This window comes from Protopterus annectens, chromosome 4.part1, assembly GCF_019279795.1.
Source record: "Protopterus annectens isolate FY-2018-M chromosome 4.part1, PAN1.0, whole genome shotgun sequence".
Lineage (NCBI taxonomy): Eukaryota > Metazoa > Chordata > Ceratodontiformes > Protopteridae > Protopterus > Protopterus annectens.
The window spans coordinates 209367668-209395162 of record NC_056734.1 but is presented as its reverse complement, the minus strand read 5'-3'; the positions used below and the strand labels follow the sequence as shown (position 1 = coordinate 209395162).

Below are 27495 nucleotides of genomic sequence, written 5' to 3'. Positions count from 1 at the left end.
CTGGCAGTGAAGAGTTACCGAATAGCTGGGTAACTACAGCAGAGCTAGTAAGAGAGATGGCTAGAAAAGTACTTGGTGTGACATCTGGAAAGAGGAAGGAGGACAAGGAGACCTGGTGGTGGAATGAAGAAGTACAGGAGAGTATACAAAAAAAGAGGTTGGCAAAGAAGAAGTGGGATTGTCAAAGAGATGAAGAAAGTAGACAAGAGTATAAGGAGATAAGGTGCATGGCAAAGAGATAGGTGGCGAAGGCTAAGGATAAGGCATATGAAGAGTTGTATAAAAGGTTGGACACTAAGGAGGGAGAAAAGGACCTGTACCGATTGGCTAAACAGTGGGACCGAGCTAGTAAATATGTGCAGCAGGTAAGGGTGATAAATGATAATGAGGGAAATGTACTCATAAGTGAGGAGAGTGTGTTGAGCAGATGGAAAGAGTACTTTGAGGGGTTGATGAATGAAGAGAATGAGAGGGAGAGAAGGTTGGATGATGTGCGGATAGTGAATCATGAAGTGCAGTGGATTAGCAAGGAGAAAGTAAGGATAGCTATGAAGAGGATGAAGAACGGAAATGCTGTTGGTCCAGATGACATACCCGTGGAAGCATGGAGGTGTTTAGGTGAAATGGCAGTGGAGTTTTTAACTAGCTTGTTTAATGAAATCTTGGAAAGTGAGATGATGCCTGAGGAATGGCGAAAAAGTGTTTTGGTACCGATTTTTAAGAATAAGGGTGATGTGCAGAGCTGTAGTAACTACAGAGGGATTAAACTGGTCAGTCACAACATGAAGTTATGAGAAAGAGTAGTGGAAGCTAGGTTAAGAAGGGAGGTGATGATTAGTGATCAGCAGTATGGTTTCATGCCAGGAAAGAGAACTACAGATGTGATGTTTGCTCTGAGTGTGTTGATGGAGAAGTACAGAGAAGGTCAGAAGGAGTTGCATTGTGTATTTGTGGATTTAGGGAAAGCATATGGCAGGGTGCCTAGAGAGGAGTTGTGGTATTGTATGAGGAAGTTGGGAGTGTCAAAGAAGTATGTAAGAGTGGTACAGGATATGGACGAGGGTAGTGTGCCAGTGGTGAGGTCTGCGGTGGGAGTGACGGATCTATTTAAGGTGGAGGTGGGATTACATCAAGGATCAGCTCTGAGCCTTTTCTTATTTGCAATGGTGATGGATAGGTTGACAGACGAGATCAGACAGAAGTCCCCGTGGACTATGCTGTTTGCAGATGACATTGTGATCTGTAGTGAGAGTAGGGAACAGGTGGAGGAGACCCTGGAGAGGTGAAGATTTGCTCTAGAGAGAAGAGGAATGAAGGTCAGCAGGATTAAGACAGAATATATTTATGTGAATGAGAGGGAGGATAGAGGAATGGTGAGGATGCAGGGAGTAGAGGTGGTGAAGGTGGATGAGTTTAAGTACTTGGGGTCAACGGTTCAGAGTAATGGCGAGTGTGGAAGAGAGGTGAAGAAGAGAGTACAGGCAGGATGGAGTTGGTGGAGAAGAATGTCAGGAGTGATTTGTGACAGACGAGTACCAGTAAGAGTGAAAGGGAAGGTCTACAAGAGGGTAGTGAGACCAGCTATGTTATATGGGTTGGAGACAGTGGCACTAACAAAAAGGCAGGAGTCAGAGCTTGGCGTGGTAGAGTTGAAGATGTTAAGATTTGCACTGGGTGTGACAAGGATGGACAGGATTAGGAATAAGTATATTAGAGGCTCAGCCCAGGTTGGAAGGTTTGGAGACAAAGCCAGAGAGGCACGATTATTTTGGTTTGTACATGTGCTGAGGAGGGATGCAGAGTATATTGGGAAAAAGATGCTAAGGATGAAGCTGCCAGGTAACAGGAAAAGAGGGAGGCCTAAGATAAGGTTTATGGATGTGGTGAGAGAGGACATGCAGGTGGTTGGTGTGACAGAGCAAGATGCAGGGGACAGGAAGAAATGGAAACAGTTGATCTGCTGTGGTGACTCCTAATGGGAGCAGCCGAAAGAAGAAGAAGAAAAAGAAGAAGAAGAAAGAATGGTTACTAATTATAAGATATAAGGTTTGAGTATTTATCTTTTGAGTTGGAAGTATTGCATTTTGGAAGAGATGGGAAGACTGAAAATTTTAGCAGCATGCTTCTAGAAGCATTTGTTATGGTAGCTATTCCACTACATGGAAGCCTTTTTCAAGTAGATTATTGTATTACATGTTTTAAAATGTTTGCATTATGCTGGTACTCTAGATGGACTGCTTTACAAAATTGTTTTATGTGTTGACTGTGCAATTGGTAACATCTATTTTGCCATTTAGTTGGCAAATTTCAGATTTCATGCATTTTGCATGCTCTTATGAGCTAGTTGTCAGTAATGCCCTGTTAGATTTACAGACTACTTTGATCCAGTGCTTTTGTTATGAAGTAGTTTGCATGTTTATAGCTATGTAAAGGCTTTATAATGGCTTCACTTTTGGATATGCTTTTGATTTATCAGGATTGGGAGTCTAACATGGTTAGGTTTTTAAAATAGCCCTCCTTTTCTGGGCATACATGAGCTGAGCAGTACTCCTGTGAGTTATGTTCAGAGGAAGAGTATTTTCAGTGTTATGTCTTTGGTGCCAGTAAGCTAAAATCTTCCGGTTCTATCCTCAGTCACTGAGACAACATTTTGGGTATAGACCTCTTGGCTTGTGTGCTTTTTTGGTTTTGTTCCACTAGGCAATAGAGTGCCAGACTTCACACTGATCTGTGAATCTAGAAAACTGGCAAGACTACATCTAATCATGTGGTTTCACTTTTTGAATTTTGTTTTTATTAAGGAGGACAGTGTCGAGAGCTGACGTAATGGACATGAGATTTATCAAGTACACTCTTGCTGTGCCACTTTGATAGTGACTTTTGAACTAGGCAGAATGTTCTAGCAGATGAAGTTTGGAAGAATGTAACTCATGGAATGACATGCCTGGAATGTATTTTTTTATGAAAGTAGCTGCTACCTTGATGCAGAGTAATCAAAACTGCATAAGAATAGAATGCAGTTTAAAAACTGAACTGTTTCCGCTGTAAGAAAAAGGAGGGATGGATTAGGGAAGAAGTTGTAGACCCATTAAATTGGGACTGAGCAAAGAGGAGGGCTTTTAAATACGATTGGTATTGGGATAATGACTATTTCTTGTGATAGTCTGTGTAATGCAAACTGCCTGACTTTCTTTTACTGCATTTCTTTGAATTTTCAGTGAGTAAACATGTCTGCAGTATGTGCTTGCTGATCCCAGTGAAGATTCATGAATGACAAACACAGGAAAATATTTATTATACAACGACCCTCCATTAATATTCAAAAATGTGCACGCTGATTGGTCAGCAAGCACGCTGTAAATCAGAGGTATAGTAATGGAAAAAGGTCCGGTCGCCCAGACTTTTTCCATTACTATAACTCTTTTTTTACAGCAACAGAGAACGCAAGATCTCTGTTGCTTCACACTGTCTCGCTATGTTAAACTTGTTTAATATAGCGAGACAGTTTGTAAAAAGCAATGGAGATCTTGCTTTCTCCGTTGCTTTTTCAAAACTGTCTCGCTATGTTAAATGAGTTTAACATAGCGAGACAGCTTTAAAAAAACAACGGAGATTCTCCATTGCTTTTTTAAAGCTGTCTCGCTATGTTAAACCCATTTAACATAGCAAAACAGTTTATAAAAAGCAACGGAGATCTTGCTTTCTCCGTTGCTTTTGCCCACAGCTCTGATGTACTGCGTAGGCATACGCATGTGCAGTACATCAGAACTGCCGCAGAATACCAGACAGCTGCGGAAGGGCAGCAAGGAAGCATTATACAATGCCATTATTTAAGAAAAGTAATTATTTTTTTTCTTAAATAATGTCATTGTATAATAGCAATAACCCACTTCTGGGTGTAGGTAATGCTGGATTTACCCACGGTTGGCTCTGTTTGGCCACTCGGGCTTCGCCCTCGTGACCAAACCACACCAATCGTGGGTAAATCCAACATTACCCACACTGCTATATTCATGAATGCTTTGTAACATCAGCCTGCTCCTGGGTGTTGGACAGGGTTTGGGCAGGGCTTGCTACTGCACAGTTGGTGGGTTAAGACACTTCAACAAAGCCAAGAAAACTGCTTAAGCATTTTGTTGTAGGTGTACAATTTTGTCTGAGAAACAGAGTGTGTTGCAGAGTGTTACACTTTTTTATTACTAGGAAGACAAGTCAAAATGAAAAAAAAAAAATGTTTTTTTGAACATCTGTCTGCTGATATATGTATTCGGCCATGAAGTGCAACATTGCAAAAATGAATAAATGCTAAGGGTGTTTAGATTGTGAACATTTGTGTAGTAGTGTCAGTGTACACTTTAGAATGTCAGTACATCTTAAGTAACATGAAAATATAAACAAGAGCTTGAAGCGTGGTGCAGCACAGTGGTTAAATTGTTTTGTGACTTAAATGGACAGCTTCCACACGATAACATTGACATAATGCACATGTAAAATAACTATAATTCAATGTTTATATTCATTATGTATTTATTTATGTTTTTGTTATAAATGTTATCTATTTCAGGATTGTCAATTTTCAGTGAGATCCTAGGAGAGAAAGCTCCGCATACAACAAATACAAAACTGATTTTGGTATGATGAAAACAGAAGGTAAACAAAATGAGGCTAAGATAAAATTCCTTAGGCCAGATCCATAAAGTTCCCACAAAGTGTATACTTTCTGAATTTAAGAGCAGGTCTGCCATAATGCTTGTACTGTCTGTTTACTAAGAAAGGCTGCATAAGTGTACATATGATATACTTTGTGATTACCTTTATGAATCCAGTTACTGACACAGAACTGTTATCTTTCTATGTTTACAGTAGAAGATATTTCGCAAGAGATAACGTCATAGGCAAGTTGCAAATAATGAACATCTTTGCAACTGGGTAACATTCAGTTTTAGTCTGATTACGAATCCCCTGACAAGCACATCACTTATCACCATTAAAACTATATAACACATCAATAAGTACTTTGAGTCTTCAATGTGTTCTTAAATACATGGAATGCTTATTCTGAGCCAAGTCTCAAATTAAATCACTCTACCAAGGACTTTTGACTCAGCACCTGCAGAACAAAGTTATTAGAGATAATCTCTTGATGAGTAATCTTGCTGTGGAGACATGTTTATCTAGCACAACTGTTATTATGCGTATTTTTGCCCCTGTTTTAGATGGTGTGATAATATCACATATGTACTGTTAGTACTGGGAACAGTTCAAAGCAAATTATTCATGCATATTGATATTTAGTATATATAATACTGAATACTATTTTCCTAGCTTAAAATTTCTCATGTTGTCAGGTCTGCCTCCTTGGTCAGTCTCAGCGTATTTTTGGAATAGTCTACATAAGATTTAAAAAGTTGTGTATACAATGGCAGCAATATAAACAGATAATAATACTTAAATAATTACATTTGATTGCAAGCCAGTAAAAATGACTCGTCATAAATCTACCTCTGACCCACACACATTCATGCAAACACTCTTACCACTGATGTCATAGCTTTCAGTATTTTTGAAAGCTTCTGCAGTAAAAGAAATACACACTAACCTCCATGCAAGAACAGCCAACACACAAAAGAAAGAGTTGATAAGATGCATATTCAACAGTGTAAACATATGTTTTTAGATAGGTGATGTAGATGTAGATATTATGATATATATATATATATATATATATATATATATATATATATATATATATATATATATGTATATACAAACCATGGTTTATAGATATATATACTTTAGTTTTTTGATAAACAAAAGTAGACATCAAAAATTACTTTCCTTAACTAACTAAAGAGAACATTATAGAAAGATATGCAAGTAGAACAGTTGTTTCACAGACTACAAAGTGCCTTTTTTATTTATCTACTTTGTTCTTTTTATAGAAAATGAGCACAATGTGAAAATATCCTATTTTTGCACCTACTGTATAGGTAGGGAAAGCATTTATGAATTGTTCCTTTGCTGCTTACCACAAAGCATGTTACCCAAACCATTGCTAATCTAAAAGATCCAATCATCACTGATAAAATCGTGCTGTATAAATATATTAGCCAAAATGACAGAATTGTGCTACCCAGAAATTGGAAAGAAAGTGTTTCAGCAGTATGTAGATTGTCATTTTCAGAATTAGTTTATTTAGCACATTGTAAGAAGTGTAATACTTAATATCCCAGGCTGCATCCTACATGAACTTAGGCAGGAACTTGCAGCACCTTTAGGCACATGAGTCAATGAAAGCCTGAGTATCAGCTTCGTCCAAGCCGAGTGGAGGACAACAACTGTTATCACTTTGTACAAAGGTGGAGCGTCCACCAATCCAAGAAATTATAGCCCCATCAGCTTAACTAACCTGATCTGCAAGGCCATGGAGTGGATTACATAGGCCTCATTAACAAGGACATTGCTAACCTCTAAACACTCAATCCCACACACTTTGGTTTTGTCAGAGGGAGATCATACCTGTTAAATTTGGTTGACTTCTTTGAGAAAGTCACCAAAGCCATGGATGAGGGGAAGATGGTGCACAATCGCCTACCATGAACTGACCAAAGCATTCGATACTATTCCCCACTCGGGTATAATAGATAAAGTCTCTCAACTAGGCATCAATCAATATGTCACCAGATGGGTAGCAAACTGGCTCACTAACAGAACCCACCCAGTCAAAATAGGGGAAGCCACCACAAGCAGTAGATCTGTAATGATCAGTGGTCCCCAAGGGTCAGTCTATGGGCCTCTGTTGGTTGGGATATACTTTTCTGAGGTGCAGGCCAAAACCAGTGGGCTATGGCTGACCAAGTCTGATGACGACTTCAAGCTGGGCACTGTCATCATTTCCCCTATTGATGTGCATATCCTCCAAAAGGATGTCTGCCAAACAAATGACTGGTGGCAAAAACATGGCCTCAGTCTGAATGTCAAAAAATACATTATCATCCCCTTTAGGGAGAGGGACATCCCCACAAATTATAACATTAATAACAAGGTCCTAGCACACAATCAGTCGTGAGGGACATGAGCACCCAGTTTGATAGCAAACTGACTTTTGACCACCATATTGCCTCCATTGTATGGGAAAGCTTTCCACTTGGCCCACCTCATTAGTAAGGGTATTTCATCCAGTGACAAGGAGGTCATAACATTCCTGTATTCTTCCCTTATAAGACCCATTATTGAGTAAAATAACCCTTTCGACATGTATCTCACAAAGCACAAGCAGCAGCTGAAGAGGCCACATAGGTTCCTCACCAGGAGAATCCATGGGGCTCAAACATCGACCCTACACAGATAGGCTACTGTTGACCTCTGTTTGGCATACAAAGCAATCTCAGACCCAGCCTTGATGGGACTGCTGCATATCCGCTAGTCTAGCTCCACTTGAGTAACCCACACATGTGACTGCAACCTGGTCATGGACATCAATAGGACTTGTTGGACAGACAGATTTGTGTCCCAGAGACTCCCCTTCAGTGGAAAAGACTCCCTCTCCACATCAAGCAGAGTATGTCATTGACAACAGCAAAAGAATTGTCCAAAATGCTGATCCCTGGGGAACTACTCTTTATGATGGGTGTGTGCCTCCCACACCTACAGAGTGGATTCTGTCATTCAGCCAATTTGCTATCCAGTGGATAATATATGGGATTACATTCAGTTACTTTATTTGTCAAACATGCCAGAATATGAGATTGTATCAAAGGCCTTGGTCATGTCCAGGTAGGCAGTGTGAACGATTATGTCTGATTCTAATGCATCAATGAAATTTTTCAAGAAGCCCGCCGGGTTCAGAAGACAAGAGATCCCTTTAAAAAAAAACAAAGCTGTATTGGGTATATGCCTTGTAGACTGCAAAAGTTATTAGATTAATAAGTTCCGTAAAATGCATTTCATTTCTTTGCAGATAAGGCTGAAAAGGCCTATAGGTCTATAGTTTCTCAGATCAGTACTTGATTTTTTTCCTTGTGGAGCAGAATGGCTACTGCAGTTCTCCATTCCCCTGACAGGAATCCATTGGAAAGGCTGATGCTAAGTAGGCTTAGAGGTGAGTTTACTAAACTTTGGCTGGTACTGACAAGAAGGCAGCCTGGTACATTTTTGGCCTTGGAGAGAGTACTCAGGACCTGATTAGTGGTGATTAGAGAGATGGTTTATGTACTATAATAAGATGGGGAAAATATGAGGAGATAGTTAAATAAAGTTGGAGCTGAATTTGATGCTAATATGTTTACTATGTCCTCAGAGATGGAGTAAGTGTTGTTGTTATATGTCGGCTCTGAGCATTGCTAAGCATTATCTCTATGGTTTATGGCATAGCCAAAGAAAACTTTGTGGTTGTTCTTAGCAGAAGCAATTCTCAGTTCATACTTACTTCAGGAGATTAGATTTTATTTTTGACTTTTTTGTTGGTCTTTTTGTTTCCATGTCTAGATAATCGGGTATTAAATTTGTTACTGGAACCAGGGCAGATTGATTGAGGGAGATTGCATTATTTTAGTCCAGATATATTTATGTGTATCTTTGAGGTGGTGTAGGATCCCTATTTAATAGAGGGATGGTTGAAGTTGCCCAGGAGAATAGTGTTAGGCTCGATAGGGAAGGATGTCAGTTTGTTTAGATGTGCTTTACAGGCAGCAGGTGACATGGAGGGGGTATTGTAGTTGGCTGTGATAGGGTACAAAGTTTTATTCACCATGAGAAGGATATGCAGATGTTCATGGTCATTGTCATGGATTAAGATCCCGGAGGTGAGTTAGCTTCTTAGGAATACAGACACGCCCCCTCTAATGACACTGTCATTTTCCCATTAGGTCTGAAAGAGTGGTAGGTGCTGATAAAATCACTATTGACAGGAAGAGGTTGAAAAAGGTACTTGTCTAACTAGTTAGGGTTATTTATAGCATTGTTCACTATTCTGTGTGGGGTTTTTAATAATAGGGTACTTTCATATATATAAAAGCATGCCACCAATTTACTAAAGTTGCTTTATCTGAGTTTCTACGTCTCAATGTTTTTAATTTCTATCACGCATTACAAAGAATATATGCATTTACATTTAGTACTTTTTAATTATTACTTCAAGAAAGCATAGCAAAATACTCAAATTTCAAAATTACCTCAGCATCCAACTGTCAAGGGAATAACTAACGTTATTTATATACTCATTAACTTACTTAACTTTAATACTACCCAATTCAGCTCTATCCTCTCTTCTATTGACTGGTCCATCCTTAAACAACTGCCCCTAAATGATGCTGTTCACAAATTTAATAGCATATTCCTTGATATTCTCAACTCCCTAGCCCCTACAAGACATATCAGAATCAAATCTAACTTTGCCCCCTGGCTTTCTAAAGAAACTAAATCACTCATGAAATACCGTGACAACACTTGGAAAGTCTGGACTAAGTATAAACAACCTACCCTACTTCACAAATATAAATAATTTAGGAATCTTGTCAAAAGGCATATCTGTAAGGACAAAAAATCATACTACAACTCTCCCCAAAATAACTGTAAAACAAATCCACAAAAAGTCTGGTCCACCCTAAAGAAAATTCTCAATCCTGGGTCCAACTCAAACCCCTCTCCTTCCCCAAATAATAGCCATCTAGAAACTGCTACCCTTCTAAATAGGCACTTCATCGAAACTGTCCAGAAATTTACTTCCTCAAACCACAACTCAAATAACCCCTATACCCCTCCCAAACCTCAAAACGGTAATCATTTCTCCTTCAAACCAATTCAAACCTCATATATAAAGTCCCTCCTTCTAAAGCTTAAACCTTGCTCTCCCTCCTCTGACAACCTCCCTCTTTCCTTCCTCAAATTAGCTGCTGAATCCATAGCCTACCCAGTATTTATCTTAATAAATAGATCTATCCAGGAATCTACAGTACCAGATATTTGGAAATCCTTCTTCACTACCCCCTTGCATAAAGGGGGTAACTCAATAGACCCATCTAACTTTTGTCCAATTGCCATCCTCTCTCCAAACTCTTAGAAAAATGTGTACACTCTCAACTCCTAAACTATCTCCTAGAACATAACCTCCTCACACACTCCCAACATGGCTTCCGCCCTAATCACAGCACCTCTACAGCCCTCCTGTCTTTCACACACTCAATAGCCAAAGCTCAAGACAAAGACCTCCTAGTATCCTGCCTCTTCCTTGACCTCTCAAAAGCCTTTGACACTGTCTCTCACCCCCTGCTTCTAACCTCAGTCTAGTTCCCACCTCCCTAACCTTTTTCTCTAGTTATCTCTCTGACAGACAGCAATCTGTTCGTTGGCTCTCCTCCTGCTCACCCTACCTCCCAGTAACGACTGGGGTGCCTCAAGTCTCCATCCTTGGACCCCTCCTATTCAACATCTTTACAAATGATCTCTATGCCTCCTGCAAATAATCTATACTGGTCCAATATGCGGACAATTCAACTCTCATCTGCACATCCAACATCACCCAGGACACCTTTCTTTCTGTAGAAAAATGACTGGCTGAAAATCTTCTTATCCTAAACCCCAAGAAAACCAAACTTCTGCTATTCCTCCCCCGGACTCTCTCTCACCGAAAGTTTAACTTTCTTATCTCATCCTCTAACAACAGCACCATTCAACCTGACTCTCACACAAAACTTCTAGGAGCCATCATTGATAATGAACTTAAATTTAACCTACACATCCTTCAAAGTATAAAGAGAACTCACCTAAAGCTTGGTATGCTCTACCAAAACCATAGATTCCTAACCTATGATGCCAGACTGTCCTTGTCACAGACTCTTCTTCTCCCCTCCCTACTCTATGCCACCCCTATACTAACTAATATTCAAGCAACTACCCTGGACAAACTCCAACAAACGTACCACAAAATAGCAAGGTTTATCACAAACTCCACACATTACTCACAACACTGCATCTCACTCAACTCACTACAATGGCTAAAACTCCCACAACAACTCCTACTATTTCAGTTACAAATTATTAATTCCATACTTTATACACCATCTTCATGCCCTGTCCTGTCTTCCTTGGTATCCATCTACACACCAACTCACACACTTCAGACATCTAACCAACAACTCCTTAACATCTACCAACCAAAAAAATCTATTGGTAGATTACTTTACAAATCCACCCTATCCCAGGCATGGAATAACCTCCCATCCCAATTACACTCCACACCCTTTACAATTCAAGAAAGAACTCAAACAACACATTCTTAGAAACAAAAGTTGTTCCTGTCATGACCCTACCTAGCTCCACTTTCTCTCTGTAGTGCACTCTTCATTGCAACTTCACAGCAGACTTTCTTCTCATTCCAGTACAATTTCTGTTGTACCACCATTAAATACATTCCTCTCTGTATCCTATTTCTCTCACATCTACTTTTCACCAACATCTTTTTTCAACTCTAGGCACACGTTTCACCCCTCTCATGTTTCCTATTGTATACCTTACCACACCAGTTATAAAATTAGATACTTACACCACTCACACATTGAAAAAAAAAAACAACAAAAAAAAAAAAGTTTTTGTTTGGTGTGCCTTTGTAATTACAGAATATATTTGAACTCGTACTATTTTAGCCAATTAATGATTGTTTTAATCTCTTATGCATGTCATTATTGTACTCTTAATTGTTATGTATACTTAATATCTCTCTGGCTGTAATTGGAGCTTTTCTCCTCGGGTCTCCACTGAAAATGGGCTCCAGCCCAGCTGGACTAACCCGGTTAACAAATGTCAATAAATAAAAAATAAATTAAAATTTGTGATAATGGTAAGAACTAAATTAAATCATTTTCTCATATTTTGCTGTTACTTAGTTTCCTTTTACTCATATGTTACATATTTATAAGACCAAAGAATAACAGCAGTAAATTATAATAATGACAATACAAAAATGTCATTTGCTAAAATGAAAACAAGTCAGGTAAATGGAGTACGAGGAGTGCGCTGGTATTAGATATGCATAATATCTTGAACTGTGAGGACAGGGACTCAGCAGTATTATGTATCCTAACTGGCGTAAATACCTATTTTCTAACCCCAAACAAGCTTCAAACACTGTAAGATCTCTGGTGCAGTCATTAAACTCCATTGTCTCCCAACTCATGTATGACTCGTTTCACTGCCTTTCCAGTGTACTACCATTATGCATTAGGTTCAGTGGTGATCACTAGGCATGAAGTTGAGTAGACTACTAAGGAGCCTAGACCAAATTTCCTAATTGCCCCAAAGTAATGTCTGGTCAAGTGACTTGTTCAAGGACAGACAGTAGACAAATGAAGGCTGCGGGAAAAAACTTTGGACCACTGAAGCCATTAACAGTTCATAATCTTAATCCTCTGCGTTAGCTACCATCATGTATCGTGACTTTGAATGCCATCATGAGTCCGCTGGCACATGTATATTTCTATTTAGATTACCTGATTTTAATTTAAAAAGTCATTAGACATACATGCTTCTTTTCAAGGGTTATTTAAAAGTGCTATTGACTTGCTCCAAGTAACACAATTTACAAACGGAATTCAAACCCAGGAGTAGTCGATGAAGCTCCTTATATGATAATCTTGACCATCTCTGATAGGTTGTTAGACTTCACAAGTTGTAATCTTATTCATGTCTTGGTATTGATTGCTTGCACCTGGAATTTGTTATTTTTGTTACTCTTCCTTTTGAATGTACAGTAATTTACATATTTTCCACATAGCTAAAACCAATTCACTATAGCTCAGCTCACATGTCTGCTTAATGGTCAAATAAATAAATAAACAATGAGAGATTCTAGTTGTGAAACATTTTTATCCTGTAGCTATAACAGACTATGTCACAGTATTTTACCGAACCTTATATGTAAGAAAAATGGAACTTTGCTTTTGCAGTTTTGCTTCAGAATGCAGTCATGAGATTAAAAATGTTTACGCAGACTGAATAATGGCCACTATCTATATAACTTTGTGACCAGGGCTTGCCCCTATCAATGGAGTTCATTTTGAATAAAGTAGCTGTGGAACTCAAAGCTCCATACAACTTCCCAGAATAACTGAAATACAGTATTAACATAAATCAGTGAAATCCTGCACTTCCCATGCTGTATCATCTGGCATGATGTTTTTTATCCTATGTTTTTTATCACATAACTTGCTGCACTTTTAATGCCATGTTTAGTAGACAGTGCATAGTCATACTACTGCAAAAGCATAATAACATCTGAGAGATTAAGGACAGGAACAGAATAGGCAAGTAAATAATATCATACAGCTGTCTTATTTAAAGACATTTTTACTATGTAGTAAAATCTGAGGCTGTAGTAACCTGGTAAAAAACTCAGGACACCAGCTTCTCTAGCTTGAAATGAGTTCTGATCATTAATAAAATACTGCATATGAATATGATAACTACATAAAACTGCAAAACATAAGAGTTGCTGCATGCAGCCCTGCAGATTAATATAACAACATTGAAATAATAAGAATTTTACTTACTGCAACAAAAGGAACTTTCCAAAGATATCCAGCATTTAAGTGTGTGTGTGTGTGTGTGTGTGTGTGTGTGTGTGTGTGTGTGTGTGTGTGTGTGTGTTTGGGTGCCTATATATGCTTGTGTATGTGTGTGAATGAATGTACTTGGGTTCTGAGTATGTATATATATATACATATATATATATATATATATATATATATATATATATATATATATATATATGTGTGAAGGTGTATATGTAATATGTATAGTCACATGCACATAGGAATCAAAACTACTATTATTACTTACATATACCTCTATTGCCACTAATATGTAGCAAAAGAATTATTTAATTAATTACTTGTTCATCTGTTAGGCATGTAACTGAGCTGAAGAGGTAGATATTTTCAACCATGTCTTGCAAAATGATCTGGTAGACTCAGCACAGATACAACATAAAGGCTGGCAGTTAACCATTTCAAAGACACATAGATATAGTCAGATGAGCCTTTATTATATTCTGCAAAATAATGGTATCGGCTGATAACATTCATGTTACATAGGGATCAGACGCTAATGAGGCAACTGACTATAAGGAACACTTAAGCACTAATGAACTGTAAATCAGCAATCAGAGTGCTAAATGGTAATAATTCTTGAATTCCTGAATTAGTTTATATATAGGTAAATTTGTAATTACATTTTTGTAACAGTTGCATATAATCCTGTTTCTTTCATACAGATATACCAATTTTCCTTCAGAAACTATCTAGCTGCCTAACAAGGGGTAGGATATTCAGTTATTAGTTTTGCAGTCACAAATGCAATCTAAGCTGGAGTTATGATTGCATATGTGCTAAATCTGGACACATTGTGTAGTAAATTTAAAGGCTTTTACATGGTCGTCCTTCCTATGTGAGAAGAAAGGAAGAAGTGGAAACCCTATCCATTAATCATTAGCATGTACTTAATTTAACCAAGTAGTTTATAATTGCCCAGATTTACAAAATGGGAAATTAATTAAAAACTTACCGAGCTGTTGCCATTACTTTTCCAGTAATACAACATATATTTCACAATGCTTTCATTTGGAAATGGTATCTGAAGAGGATCAAATGTAGCTATTAAAGCATTTCCATCTGGTGTTACTGTTACACTCGGATCAGTAAGGTGGGCTGCAAAAGAAATCAAAAGAAACAATTAGAAATAAATTGGTTCATATAAAAAAAAACATTTCCAGTAATGCAAAATAAATGAAACCATAACATTTAAAATAAAATAAATAAATAAAAATAAAAATTTATTTTAAACTATTACATTTGTTGCTCAAATTTCTCTAAACCTTTTGTCATCACTTTTAAACCTTTTTTTCTCACTCATTTTTTTCAAATTTAAATGAAAACATGCACACTAAACATGTAGCATAAAAATCTCCACAAATAATGCTATTCATGTAATTTTGATATTTGGCTTCTTACCATCTAAAAATCCATAAATGCCTGAATTTTCATTGAGTCATTATCACCTTCCCCAGGAATTAATAAAATCATGTAGGTACAGTGTAGAGCCTACATGGAATGTATCCATGTACATGGCCATGGTTCCTCCTCGGCAACACACCATGCATATTAATGATGGTGCACTGCCGAGGGAGAGCCGAGGAACATGGATATTGAATCAGTGTGTAGATAGAGGTGTAGCTGCTACCCATGGATGCAGATGACTGTGATGCTCCCTGTAATGCTTCCCCCAACTGTTGTAATGTTGTGAAGTATGTCATCTGTTTAATATGTCATTTTAATGATGTATGCTTTTTTAAATTACTTTTTTTTTTCACTGCATGTTTGTGCGGCATGGCACAGAGCACAGCAATGCCAAGCTGTGCTCACATATAGACAGTTGACACATGGCAGACATCTAAAAATAGAAATTGGATGTAATTAATTATCATAATTAAAGGTTTTATTTCATTTTTTTTTATTTACGTTTGTGCGGCATGGTGCAGAATGCAGCAGAGCCAAGCAGAGCCTGTACTTACATGGCTGACACCTGCCAGACATCTAAAAATAGTAGCCAGATGCAATTAATTATTTATTTATAGATGTGTTTAAGCATGTTTGGTGGCACAGTGCTCAGCAATGCTAACAGGTAGCCAAGTAGTATATGTGAAGGTATACTAGTTTTTATAACATCCAACTAGCTATATGGGTAGAGTTACAGTCTTATGTGTAAGTAGTAGGTCCTGGGATGAAGTCCACAACAGGCAGAATATGACTCTAAATGAATGCAATATTTTTTTAATTTTATGAAACTATTGTGAATTTTGGCACTGCTGTACTCTGCTAAGCACTGCTCATTCATGCTAAGCAGTGCATAAACATGCTAATGGCCACCAATGTTTGCACCTTGCTAAGCCTCACTAAAACCACAGTTCTGCAAGTTTTCACACTGCTTGGCTTCACTTAGCTGGTTTGTGCACTGCTGAGTGACTGAGTGCTTTTTTTTGAATGTTGGTGAATGATGTGTAAGAGTGGAACACAGCCTATGTTAAGTCCAATAGGCAGGAATTCTGCAACAGTCATTGGAGTTCAATCAACTATTGGTATGGCTGGCAGTGTTGGCGAATGTGTGTGCTTTCCTGTGTAGAGGTGGGGCATTCAGGAGTTCAGGGTCATGGTCGGTCTCCTTGTTCAAAACCACAAACCCCAGCTGATGCAGGGCAGATTTCAGGGCTCACAGTGTAAGGCAGAGGCATGAGACTGTTTGAGCATGGAACTCACCAATGTTACTGGTATCCCCCACACAGGTCAGTAGTGTCATCACCATTTTGATGACCTGAAAAGGAAAAAGAGGGGAACCCTGGACATCTAGGTCCAGGAAGCTCAACATGGGAATATCCCACATGTATATAAGTATGTCTTCCTCTGTCTAACCAAAATTCAAGTTGAATGTCTGCAAAACTGGCATGCATAATGGTGTGCTTCTCTCCCAACAGCTGCAGCTCGCAATGTCGAGTCCCATGCCAGGCGCCTGACCAGGTTACACTGTAAGCACAGTGAGTACAGATTTTGTATGCCAACTGTAATGCAATAAGCAAGAAAGACTAAAAATTCACTGCAATAAAGTATACACAAGAAAAACTGTAGTGCAGTAAATAGGCATGTAGTGCTATAGTGCAATAAATGAACAATATGAATTGTATTTCAGTAAAGCAAAAACAATAACAGTAAGCAAAATGTTGTTCAGCAGGATTATGTTGTCAAAACCATTGCAGTAGAGCTGTATGCATTGATTGTCTATGGTAATGTTGTGCCGTCAAGTATAACACTGTAATTGCTGTAACCAGCAAATCTAATGACCTGCAGACTGTATTGCTTAACACATAGTACTGTCCAAGGCTGTCTCTGGGCCAATATCAGTCACATAATGCTCTTTCTTCCTCAGATATCAGGTAATAAATGTATATGGGTGATGTACCCAATCCATGGGAAGATATTGTGTGTGAACTTCTCAGATATTTCAAACCAATAACAATAAAATGTGTTCACTAGCATTGTTGATTATAAACTACAGCTTTTTTCATATATGGAGTATGGTTGTATTCCATACATCTGTACTACTGTCACTACAGTCTACTATAACACTGTAATAGTACTAGAATGCCAGAGGGAAGTCCTTTAACTTCTTTGCTCCATTCATAGTATAGTTCCAGGTGATCTCCAGATAAGAATCGGTCACTCAGTAGTCAGCAGTGACTCAGTAGCTCAGTCTGTTAAATGCTCTGCATGCAATACATTTTGCCACACCCAGTCCTGGGTTAAAATCCAGTGGTATATAGCACTAAATGTTCAGTATCAGTCATGTAATGCTCACAATTTCTCTTTCACCAGGAACACAACAAATATATGGGTGAGGTAGCCCATATTATGGGCAGATATTGTGTTGAGATTTCACAGAATTTTAACATCAATAACAAGAATGTGGTCATCATCATTGTTGATTCATAAATAAAGCTGTGTAATCCCAGCATGGCTGTATCCCTTGCATGAATGTACTAAGTTGCTGCAGTCCATTATTGCATTATTTGTAGATGTCCTCTGCAGTCACAGCTATTGGGTTCAGCCCCCATGCCTGTCAACTAAGGCATGCCAGCTATCTAGTTTACTTACTGTACACAAACATGCCTCTCAAGTGTCACTATTTCTTGTAATGTAATTAAAACTGCCTAATCCGTTTGTCACATGATTAGCAGATAAATTATTACCTGGGATACAATGTATCACCAAATCTGCTTACAGAAAACCTGGGTAGTTATATAAGTCCACTTTATGTGAAATAGTTATGTATAGTTCTGTACCTGCATTTGTCATCGTTTGGCACATACTGAGCCATGCTAACAGCTTCAGAGCTATGTACGTGCTACATCAGTTATAGGAGAACAGTAGTCACTGTACTCACACCTGACACTACACACCTGTAGAGTATTATCAGTGTTTTCAGGGATATAATCTGCAATGACAATAGTGGAATGTTTTTCTCTCCCCACCCCTTATCTTCATTTATTTATTACTGTTATTTATTATTATGATTTAATATTAACATATTTTGTTAAACTAACTATATTTTGGAAAAATGTGGTTGATTATTGTTACGTTGTATTATGATTTAATAATAACATATTTTGTTAAACTAAATACAGTGAATATAGAAATTGTACACACTCCTGTTAAAATGCTGGGTTTTTGTGATTTAAAAAAATGACACCACACTAAATTATTTCAAAACTTTTCCCATCTTTAATGTGACCCTATAACCTGTACAATTCAATTGAAAAACAAAAAAATCTGTTAGGGGACAAATATAAAAAATAAAACACGTACAATAAGCTGATTGCATAAGTGTACACATCCTTAAACTAATACTTTGTTGAAGCACCTTTTGCTTTAATTACAGCATTCAATCTTGGGTACTTCTTGCATACTGTACATTTTGCCACACGCAGTCCTGGGTTCGAATCCAGTGTTGCATTCCATTTCAATTACATTATTGTGAAGACAACAATTAATGAATGACTCATGCACTCATTATCCACACAAAGCATTGCAAATTAAATAACTGCTTTTCAGTGCTGGAAGTCACAGGCCTGCAGGTAGGAACTCACTTCACATATCTGTATAGCATTACTATATGTCGCCTAGTACTCTGTTATTGACACAGTTGCTTAACAGGTGTAACTTAAATGCATGCCATAATTAGAGTTTAAATGGTAGCCTCACCCTGGCTCTGCTTTTACAACAAGGCTGACACATTTGACACAGATACATTTACAGCTTGTTGTCCTTCAGTGTGTTCACACTGTCTGCCTATGTCTATTACCTTCACCTCCAGTTGCAGCCTGTGGTACACACAGCTCTGTGTAAAGGTTTCTGGTACAGACCTATCCTCTGTGATGATGTAGTCTCCTTATACCAGTAATGTCCATCTCAACTGCTAAGAAAGGGGCCCTCTTCTACATGAAGGCCTTTTATATTGCACAGCGGTTGCATGTCATTGGCTAATGATAGTGCAAGTCAACGGTTTTGACTGCACTTAGCATATCAGTGTGATTGATTGGTTTAGAGGCAATTATCTGCTATTGAGAAGCATGTTAAAATGCAAGCAGCTGGCTATGGGCAAACATTCTGTATGAGACTTTCCTCACACAGAGCACACCTTTCCAAAACATTACTAGTAGCATGTTTCAACAGCAGAGTACTGTACTCTACCAGGTATGCAACTGTTTTTCTGTGTATAACAGGATACAGATGGGAGGATAGAGGTATGGAGAATAGGTATTACAGCAGTAAGCCTGTCTTAGACCTGTGGTAATAACATGCTATTGATATCCTGTTGTCTTACACATACACAGGCCGTACAATATATCATGGTTGCATTGTCTTTTGTCATTGTGGCACACTGGTGCTGTTGGTCTGTCCTATATAGTGGTTGTAATAGCACACTGCTATTTGTTTGGCACTGGACTTATGACATATTATCAGGTGGCTGGCCTTTGGGGACACACCACAATACACTGGAGTGTTGGGTACATGATAATACAACAGAATCTCTCATGGCACACAGGGAACTACCTCAGTAATGATACTGCCATGGATGTAGCCACAAACATAGTATGTTCTCACACTGTGGGGTATGATATGTGTGAGCAAGCAGTGGAGAGGTACAGCCATTTTGTTCTTGCTGTATCTGTACATAGTGGACATCCACGCATTTGATCCTGTAATGTGTTTCAGGACTAATGAATCGAAGACAGCATGCCTACATTTCAGATGTGGAGAATGAACTAATACTTCAAGGACTATGGCAGCATCATCACATCCTGCTATCCAGGGGGAGGCATAACAGGGAACAGCAGGTTGTACTGTGAGCATACCTTGCCTGGGATGTGAATGAGACTGGCCACCAGGACAGGACATGAGCAGGTTCAACACCGCACTATAGACATGGTGAATGCTGCACAATGAAGGGTAGCTGAGGATTGTGCCGTCACTGGTGGAGGGCCTGCAATGGAACAACCACTCATGGCCACTGAAGAATTCCTGGTGAACTTAGGGACACCCTACAGCTCTCAGGCATCCATCACACCATACATTGTGGGGGTGGGTGCCACAGTGTCCACAGCAGAGAAGCGGGCAGGTAAGCTTACTGTGATTAGCACTGTAATACTGTAGCAGTCATTCTGTCAGGCTGTACATACTTTGACATGGGTGTCAGGTCTATGTGCTGTGGAGGGGGGTTAAGCTCAGTTGTACACTCATACTCAGAATGTCACCAATACATCAAGTATCACAGTAGCTACTGTACATGTGAGATATATGCAGGTGTTACCTTGTTATGCTGCAACATGTGGTGGTACTGAAATTACCTCACCCTCACTTTGTACAGGTCTGTCAGGAGTTGTCCAAGCCATGGTCCTTCTCCTGATAAGCTTGATACTGTTTTATTATGGAACATATATATGCTATTAAGGTTAAGGGCCAGGATAATTCCCTATGTACACTTAATGTTGTGTGTAACCAGACTAGAATGTTTGTGTGTTCCAGTCTGGAAGAGTTAACTAAGTTTCCTAGAGTGGGTAATCACAGGAGTGTAGCTGAATGAGCAGAAACACTTTTGCAGTTATAGTTCAGGGTGAATAAGCCTCCTGGTGTACATGAGGCACTTAATCTGACATGCCTTGTAAAAACCAAAAGGTTGATAGCACATACCTTAGGCATTGAAATTTGTATCTGTATATAGTTGTTAAGATATGTGTACTGGGTATTATGTGCTGTTTAATCAAGGATAGTGCCATATTGCAAACTCAAGATACATTGCACTGGCCAAGTGTCATGTGATTTAGCTGACATGCTTGGACATGTCAGGTAAATTACCTGACATGCCTCTGGAGTTACTATTTCACTGTAGCCTCCAAACAGATTTCATGCTTCATGAATGGATAAAAGCAACAGTCATTCCTCTCCACATAGGTGGGCCAGCTACAGACCCTGGAAACTACAGACCCATAAGTCTCACTAGTCTCATATGAAAGGTCATGAAAAGAATTATCATGGAGATGATCAATAGAGATATAATAAACCTCCAGCAGACACGGGACCCAACCCAGTTTGGTTTTGTCAAGGGCAGATCATGCCTACTGAACCTGGTGGATGTCTTTGAAAAGGTCACCAAAGCAATGGATGAGGGAAAAATTGTTCACACTTCCTACCCTGACCTGGCCAAGGCATTTGACATAATACTCCACTTGGGCATTGTTGACAAACTCAAGAGGTTAGGTACAAACTTATATGTTATCCTATGGATAGCCAAATGGCTCACAGACAGGACCCAGGAAGTTAGAATTGGGGAGACCACCTCTACGAAGAAGCCAGTCACAAGTGGAGTCCCTTAGGGATCAATCCTTGGACTGCTCCTTTTTGGCATTTATTTCTCAGAAGTCAAGGCCAATGCCAGTGGTCTCTGGCTGACTAAATTTGCAGATGATTGTAAATTAGGAGCTGTCATTGAATCTCACACTGACACACATGTTCTCCAAGAGGGGATGACACAGACAATCAACTGGTGTCAGAGCCATGAACTAAAACTAAATGCCAAGAAATGTAGAATAGCATCCTTTGGGAAGTCATTCATCCCTGGTAACTTTCATAATGACAGCACACCTCTTATAGTTGACCCAGTAGTCAGGGACTTAGGGACACATATAGATAGTAATTTAGCCTTTGACCATCATGTGTCTACAGTGGTGAGGAAATTGTTCTATACTGCACAACTTATAAACAAAGGTACAGCATCTAAGTCCAAGGAAGTCATTGTTCCACTATATTTGGCATTCATCAGACCTATCATTGAGTACAATGACCCTTTGGTATGTACCTAACCAGGCATATCCAACAAGTGGAATGTCCACAGAGGTTCTTCAGTAAAAGTTTTCAGGGTGTAAGCAAAATGTCCTATGCAGACTGCCTCAAGGCCCTATCCCTGTATTCTGTCTCCTACAGGCTTTTGAGGAGAGATCTATGCCTGACATACAGGGCATTGTCAGACCCCACTCTGATGGACCTCCTGCATATCCACAAAACAAATAGCACTGGAATTACCCATTTTAAAAACTATAACCTTTTCTGTAATTTACATAGGTCCTGTTGGAGAGATAGGTATTTATCTCAGAGACTACCACGTCTATGGAACAGGCTCCCCTTCCATGTGAAGCCGAATAACGTTCCCAACCCAATTCAAGTGCAACTTGGATAACTGGATGGGAAAAAAGAAATACATTCCAGGTTTGGCACCTATGTCTCTAATGGACATAGGTAACCTGTAATTGGATCATCTCACAAACCCCTGCTTACACTTATTAATGGTATCAGAACTTATTAGAGATTTGGGATACATGGCTAGGCTTAAAAAGGCCCTTGTGGTTGTTAGCCTAGTAAACAGCTATGAACCAATAAAGGCCTTGAGTCAAATGTGTATTTTGCTGTCAGGATGTCTGTTGTGCATGAAAGTGGAGAATAGAAGACATGAGACTAGTAATGCCATTGTGGATCCTAATTATTATGACTCTTTGTGGATTTTCCATACATAATAGTGCAGGTAGTAATGTACTGATTTTGTCTTGGCTTCTACAGGTGATTGGGGAGGGCCAGGGTCTCTCTCCCACACAATCAGATGTCAATGTCTCTTTGAACTATGATGATGGTGGTCACAGTGAGGCACAGGTGGGGTTGTCGGGGCTGAATCTTTCCCAGAGGTTGACATCTCTCTTCTGCCCCCATTGTCACTGTACACAGTCAGTATGCCCACACATACCCAATACTTACAGTCCTTAAATATTGGACAGTCAGATGGTGGAGACACTGAACAGGCCAGTGTGGCAACTATGGCTTCAGTGGGTGATGGCAATGGCCATAGCCAGACAGGTCCCACATGGATAGATTGATAGGGGTGCTCATTGAAGGGCTGCTGTCTGTCCACCACCTATTACAGGTGTCACATCACGGGTCACTCAGTACATGTTTCAGGCCATTAAGGAGGCACAGGCACATTCTGAATGGAACACCACATGTATGCTTAGGGTTATAGATGCAGCACAGTCTGACATCTGTGACTGCCTCCACCACAGCAAGGACAATGTGGCTCAGTTCACTAATGCAATGGACAGACGGTGGGCTGAGACAATGTCTGTCTTGGACTGCCCATTGTCTGTGCTGGAATGTGGGGTTGGATTTGGGTACTGAACCTGTGGATGTAGGTCAGCAACACCATCTGCTGAGAGTCTACATGGCCATGCAGCATTAGGTTCCCATAGTGGCAGTACATCCAGCACTACAGAGGGGAGTGTGCTGTCCACACCGTGACATGGGAGGCCATGGGCATGTAGTTTTCGGAAGTCCCATGGGGGACACATTTCCAGCAGACAGCAGTCACCATCAGGTACTGGCACCGCTTCTGACCTTGGGCATGGTGATGCCAGTGTAACACCTGGCAAAGCCAGTTCCTGTGTTCAGGGCCAGAGATGATGAACTGTAAACTCTACCATGTATGGTCCAAAGCTGTCCAATATACACACATGTAGGGCTAGCACTGAGCTTGACTGTATAAACTCAGAAACACTCACAGGCCACTATCACATGCAGGTCACCTACAGACACTCATGACACCACTCCATGGTCTATCAAACCCGCATCCCTTCCTGACTCACACACATGTTGTCAACTGTTTGGGCCAACCTAGACCTCCAACAACCCCCACACATCACCCTGTGCAAGTGATGATACCTGTGCCACATCCCTGTCATCCTTCCCATTGATGACCAAGGTTTCTTTTTTGGGGATAGACTCTTGGCTAGGCTTGTAAGAGCCCCAGAGCCATTAGCCTAGTAACCTCCTATGATCCTATGGTGCAGGGGAAGGCAGCTGTATGTCTGACACACAGGGTGACTATATCACTTAACCTATACTTGTATAATGCAGTATTGTTTTGCCATGCCACTTATAGTGGTCAGCAACATACACTGTATGCTGGCATGTGTCATGAGTATGCAACATACTTTTGTGGACCTTATGTTGTATGATGTACTAGCAGTATTGTTACACAATGACAGGTATGTCACGGACCTGTGAATGTGCCTGTTCCAGGAGTCTGAGGGGATAACCTATGGACAAACGGAGGCAGTAAAGCGACACAGCATGGCATGGCAGCACAGCAGAAATATGACTTCAGCAAGGTGCAACAGTGTACATGCATGGCTCTATAGGTTTACATCTGTATGACAGTCTACCAAGGACAATGGTAGCGCTCAGCATACTCATCTGTTCATAATTTGTGATAAGGTCTACTACAGTCAATGTGTGACCTTGCTGGACTGCATATGCTGCCTATCTGTAGGGAGCATAGTAGATGGATGACTCACTGTAAGGACATTAACCTACTATGTGGCATTAGTACGACATGCTTGTGGAAGACATTTGTCTAGCAGACATAAACACACCCTCAAAACAGACCCTGCCTAATTGTACACAGAGAAACTCAGTGTACCTCAACACATGCTATCTGTTTATTGGCTGGGCAGCTGTCATCTCAACACATGGCATCTGCCTGAGTCCCTCTTGGACTGGGGCAATATGAGCTGGTTCTGTACTGAGTGGTATACAGATGTCTATGATTGTAAGGGCTGTTTGGCCATTATGCTAGTTAAGTTCACATGTCCCATAGCTCCATAACATGATGTATATTGCTTTAACAGCCTCACACACAAACATGGCCACATTCTGGGCAGAGTGAGATTAGAACCCCTACTTATCTAGGCTTATACACTATGGATCACAGGACTTATTGCATTCACCATGGCTTACATCTGATGCAACACTGTCAGCTGGTAGTCTTAAGGTGGCTGACGTCATTAGGCCTTGTAGAAGAGCTCAGTTTAGAAACCAGAAGCAAGTTAAGAACCCAAAAACTGCATAAACATTGCTGCTGGATAGCCCTTGAGGGCATGTCTGTTGTTTTTCAGAGATAGACACACACACACACACACACACACACACACACACACACACAAACACACACACACACGCACACACACACCAAGTGAGCTACAGTGAGATTAGAATCCCTACCCATCTAGGCGTATGCACTATAAACCACAGTACTTTATAAACCACAGTACTGATCGCATGTTCCACAGCTTACATCTGATACTACACTCTTAGCTGGTAGTCTTAAGGTGACTGACATCATCAAGCCTTGTAGAAGAAGGCGGTTTAGAAGCCAGCAGCAAGTTACTGGCCCAAAAAGTGCATAACCATTGCTGCTGGATCACCTATGAAGGCATGTCTGTTATTTTTCAGGGGTATATATATATATATATATATATATATATATATATATATATATATATACACACACACACACACACACACACACACACACACACACACACACACACACACACACACACACACACACACACACACACACCATGTGGGCTGCAGTGAGATTAGAACCCCGACCTATCTAGGCTTATACTTTATAGTTCACAGTACTTATTGCATGCAACACAGGTTAAGTTTGTTGCATATGTGATTGCAGGCACAGTACTTGTGCATTACACAAACTAGGTATGTGTTGAGCAGCATCTGTGGCCTGCAGAGTGATATTGAGTCTTACTGTTATCTGCATGTAGTATTTTAGCAGTGGGATAACTGTTGTTATCCTAGCTATGTGTGTACAGTTACCAGTATGGCTATATGTGGCTGCTTTCAATTAGATAGGTGACACTGTGGGCAGAGACAATGTGCCCTGTCCATAAGTGCATTGACACCATTATTGATTTCACCACCTGCTCATCTGTATTTGTCTACGTGGTGACATCCAGCAGGCATAGGGGTCTGTAGGTAAATGGATTATGTACTGTTGTGCCCTTAATTTGAATGCTTTGAGCAACATTATGGCTGAGTGATAGTGCAGTTTACTTTATATTATTAGGGTATGCCAGACAATGCAGACATCCACACACATATTTCTGTATATAATAGGGATGCATATATAAATGTAGCTGTGTATGTGTATGATGTGTATATGTGTTATGTAGATATATGTGGGGAATTTATGTATCATTTTAATATCTATAGCTATATATATCAGTATATAGCTACATAACGATTTGACACTGCATAATGGTAGATATACTATGCATGTGAAGAGAGATACTGACAGACAGATATGTATACGTATATGTCTGTATGTAGAGACATTTATACATAACAGGTCAGTTCAGTGAAGGGCCAACAGAATTGCGCTCATTTTTACCAAGTGTACGGGCATGCCCAGTGGGGCTGTCAGTACTTATAATGTGACTCCAGGCCACACCTACCTGTATTCCAGTCGGGGAGTTTGTATGTTGCGGACATTAACATCCACCCCTTTTCTGCAGTACTGTACTTCACTCAAAATGTACACAGCATTCCGAGGCTGTCTGCTGTACTGAATATGTGACTGAGGTTGGTAATGTTACACCACCAACAGACTGACAGTCTGCATACCTCTCAACTGTCCTGATTTTCACAGAATGTCCAGAGTTTTGCCTCATACTTTGGTCTGTTCCTCACACATTTGTGTTCTTCTGGTGCTTTATTGAATGTTGAAATCAATACAGTCTGGTAGCTACAGACAATCAAGTGTGTGTCAGACTTTATATCCATCAGAAGATATGTACTACTGCAGCACCTTTAATTCCAGCAACTGTCTAGGTTTTTGTGACCAATATTTAAACTATGTCTCGATGTTTGGGCCTTTGTCCCCCCCAATCTTTCTGGCTTAGTCCAGATTTCTTGCACTAAGAGGTTGGGAGGTATGACATTCTGTGAAAACACCAACATACTACTACCTCACATGCAAAAGATATGAGTAATTCCAGATTACAACCATCAACACCATCAACCATGCTAGCTTCCCTAGTGCACTGAGACACACAGGTCGTTAGACAGAGAGGAATCATTCATCACACAATCAACAGCATACATATGTACATTGTTATCCTGTGTGAAGAGAGACATACAATGTGTGGGCGCTATCTATGTTACAGCCTTGAGATTGTCTAGTCCACTGATATACCATAACTGATTTTCTGTTAAAGCTGTTACATGGGCACCCTGCTGTGTTGGGGGTAGGGGAACAACAACATATGATCAGCTTGAGTAGGTTCAAATATCATGTGTGCCCACTGTTTAACATCTCCTTTGCCTGATGTTGTGAATATTCTAACCATGAGGCCTAGTGAAAATTAAGGAGCACATACTATTGGACAGGGCATCAGTTGTCGCATGTGGATGTTAACTCTGACCAAACAGGCCACTATATTTCCTTGCACAACAGCAGCAAATCCATACATCATCATCATCTTCTTTCGGCTGT

The 27495-nt window shown here is 39.8% G+C and overlaps 1 protein-coding gene and 1 non-coding gene across 2 annotated transcripts in view; one reads left to right on the top strand and one right to left on the bottom strand.

Annotated features, from left to right (window-relative positions):
• IL20RB (interleukin 20 receptor subunit beta) overlaps positions 1-27495 on the bottom strand; it is a 545181-nt gene that overhangs the window by 132786 nt on the left and 384900 nt on the right. The window contains exon 4 of the mRNA XM_044070107.1: positions 14557-14699. Within this exon, the coding sequence (XP_043926042.1) occupies positions 14557-14699 (143 nt within the window). The remainder of the gene's footprint in view (positions 1-14556; positions 14700-27495) is intronic.
• On the top strand, positions 2514-2648 carry LOC122801454. The gene has a single exon (XR_006364730.1). It is a non-coding gene; the product is annotated as a small nucleolar RNA SNORA57 (small nucleolar RNA).